At 44.7% G+C, this 2,331-nt stretch overlaps 1 protein-coding gene across 2 annotated transcripts in view; it reads left to right on the top strand.

Moving 5' to 3' along the window:
- The first annotated feature begins 1,627 nt into the window (after positions 1 to 1,627).
- Positions 1,628 to 2,331, top strand: part of LOC121697327 (mitogen-activated protein kinase 11-like) — a 15,751-nt gene continuing 15,047 nt past the window's right edge. The window contains exon 1 of one of the 2 annotated variants that reach the window (XM_042078807.1): positions 1,628 to 1,841. In XM_042078807.1, coding sequence (XP_041934741.1) covers positions 1,729 to 1,841 — 113 coding nt within the window. In that variant the 5' untranslated portion in view covers positions 1,628 to 1,728. Of the gene's footprint in view, positions 1,842 to 1,915; positions 2,264 to 2,331 lie in introns of those variants that run through there. The other variant, XM_042078808.1, reaches the window with a different exon arrangement.

The raw sequence follows: 2,331 nt of genomic DNA, 5'->3' as shown, positions 1-2,331 counted from the left end.
CAAAATCTACATATTTTCACAATTTCTATCTATAGGCCTTCCTTATTTGGTGTACTGACTAGACATTATAGGTATAATAATAGGCTAAAGTTTTTTTGTTGGGGGAGGGGGAATGCACACACACACACACACACACATGCACGCACCACACACATACAAACACACACTGGAGAGAGAAAGAGAACCCTCCATGACTTGTTATATCAGAGTCTTGAAGCTTTTGGACATTTTCTCACATGGTTGTGTGCTTTCAGTTCTGATCCTGTCGTGAGTGTTCTGAGTGTTCTGTGACTGTCGGAGTGTTCTGAGTGTTCTGTGACTGTCGGAGTGTTCTGTCGGAGTGTTCGGTTCCTGATTACTCTTCCTGGCCAGGGACATCTCATGGTTTCATATCTACTTCCTCCCCTCGGTAGGAGACACCATGTCATCATTGCAGTGTTTTACAACTGTTTTCACACATTTTCAAAACTTTGTGTCTATTTTTCAAAACACAACATTCAAAATGTCATAAAAACATATCTAAAGTAAGCATTCACCTCACATTATAAATACTTTTGTCATAATATGAGATTTTGGTTACATCATGTACTGTTGCTCAAAACCTAAAGCTCTTCTGTCTTTCATGGGCTTCTATGTATAATTTCATTCAAGAGAGAAAGTCATCTACAGAGAGAAGTTGAAATTCACAGTAAATATTGAAACTAAATGATTTCCCCCAAATAATTTGCTGTTGTGAATACAGTATTTTACAGCCAACAAGAAAAGAAACAAAGCAAAATACAATAACCACCAGATGTATACATGTAGTTTTGAAAAAGCTGATTTTGCCAAAGACAGAAATGACTGACTATCTATCAAATGACTGTTTTTTCCAAGGGAGAGGGTAGGTGAAGGGCAGCCTATAGACCCTTTCAATTTGCAGAAACAAACATGTGTGTTCCTAAGGCATTTCCGGAGGCACAGAAAACAACATACAGAGTGTAGATGACTGTACATATTATGAATGTGGATAATATAGTGTGATTTTTTAATGTTAAAAGTTGCAAAAGTTGAGAGGTGGATAAACTCTTTTTCTGAAATTTCAGAGGTGGATAAACTGCGTTTACTTGCGTTTAGCCTGAGTGCAACAGACAACATAAACATATCGTGCCATGCACGGCTTGCCTAATCATCAAACATCATAAAACCACTCTGCATTTGTGCGACAACATTATGTTCAAGTCTTGAGTCTTGGTGATGCTTATCCCAATGCACGCGACGGAATAACTTGTCATTGCCGTTCTTTACCATTCTCTGGTTGGAATAACTTCTCATTACCGTTGTTTACCATTCTCTGGTTGTGGGGGCGCTGTACTGTAGTTAGATCTGGAGCTGCAAATGTATTGATCCTAATACGCACCTTGCGCATGGGTTTAAAGAACCCATTTATACGGAACGGAAATGGTCCCCATCCAGTCCTGTCTTGGCTGAAATGTATATGGGAATTCTGACGCCACATCGCCCTCGCTTGTTCTAGCCAACCATACACCCTCCCGTAGCGGAGCTCAGCATCAGCTGCTCGCGCACCGCCCTCCCCCCTCCTCTCCCGTTTGGTCCATCAGCGGAGAGAAAGAGAAAGAGAGCGAGAGCAGCCGGTTGGTGTCACTCACTCACCCAGCAGCATCTCGCGCTTCGGATTGCTAGTTTGCACAGCTTAACGAAGTGACAGTTGCCGAGCGAGCGAAGAAAATGTCAGCCAGACCCGGCTTTTACCGGCAGGAGCTCAACAAGACCGTATGGGAGGTTCCCGAGCGGTACCAGAACCTGACGCCGGTTGGATCCGGGGCGTACGGAACTGTGTGGTGAGTGTGTGAAGAGGAGAGGGGCGAGGCAGGCAGGACCATCACACCTCACAAACAAAACATTCACAGACACACACACACCGACACGGCGTTCCGGTCTGAATAACCATATAAGACCCTGAAGGCTCACATTTCACATTTTTAAGGCATTTCATGGAGATATATTGTGCTTTGTGCGATTATATCTGGAGGAGGTGTTTGATCAGCAGAGGGGCAATTCCGTGACAGACCAGCATCGGCGGTCTGCTCAGTTTGGCTTAATAGCCTACAGCGCCAGGTCGGTCTTGCATTAGCTCATTGTCTTGCCTGTCATATCGCGATCATATCACACGACAAGACACGACGACTGGCACCTGTGCACAGGAAGGTCCTCCACTCGGGGGAAGTCCTGTGGATGCTGCCCTGTGGTGATGTGATGCGCGGTAAGTGGGTCGAACCAATGACTCAGCCCCCCCCCCCAAGTTAGGGTTTGGTGATATTGATGATACTT

This window comes from Alosa sapidissima, chromosome 22 (genome assembly GCF_018492685.1).
Source record: "Alosa sapidissima isolate fAloSap1 chromosome 22, fAloSap1.pri, whole genome shotgun sequence".
Lineage (NCBI taxonomy): Eukaryota > Metazoa > Chordata > Actinopteri > Clupeiformes > Clupeidae > Alosa > Alosa sapidissima.
Note: the sequence above shows the minus strand (reverse complement) of the source record. Positions and strands in the feature narration are given on the sequence as shown.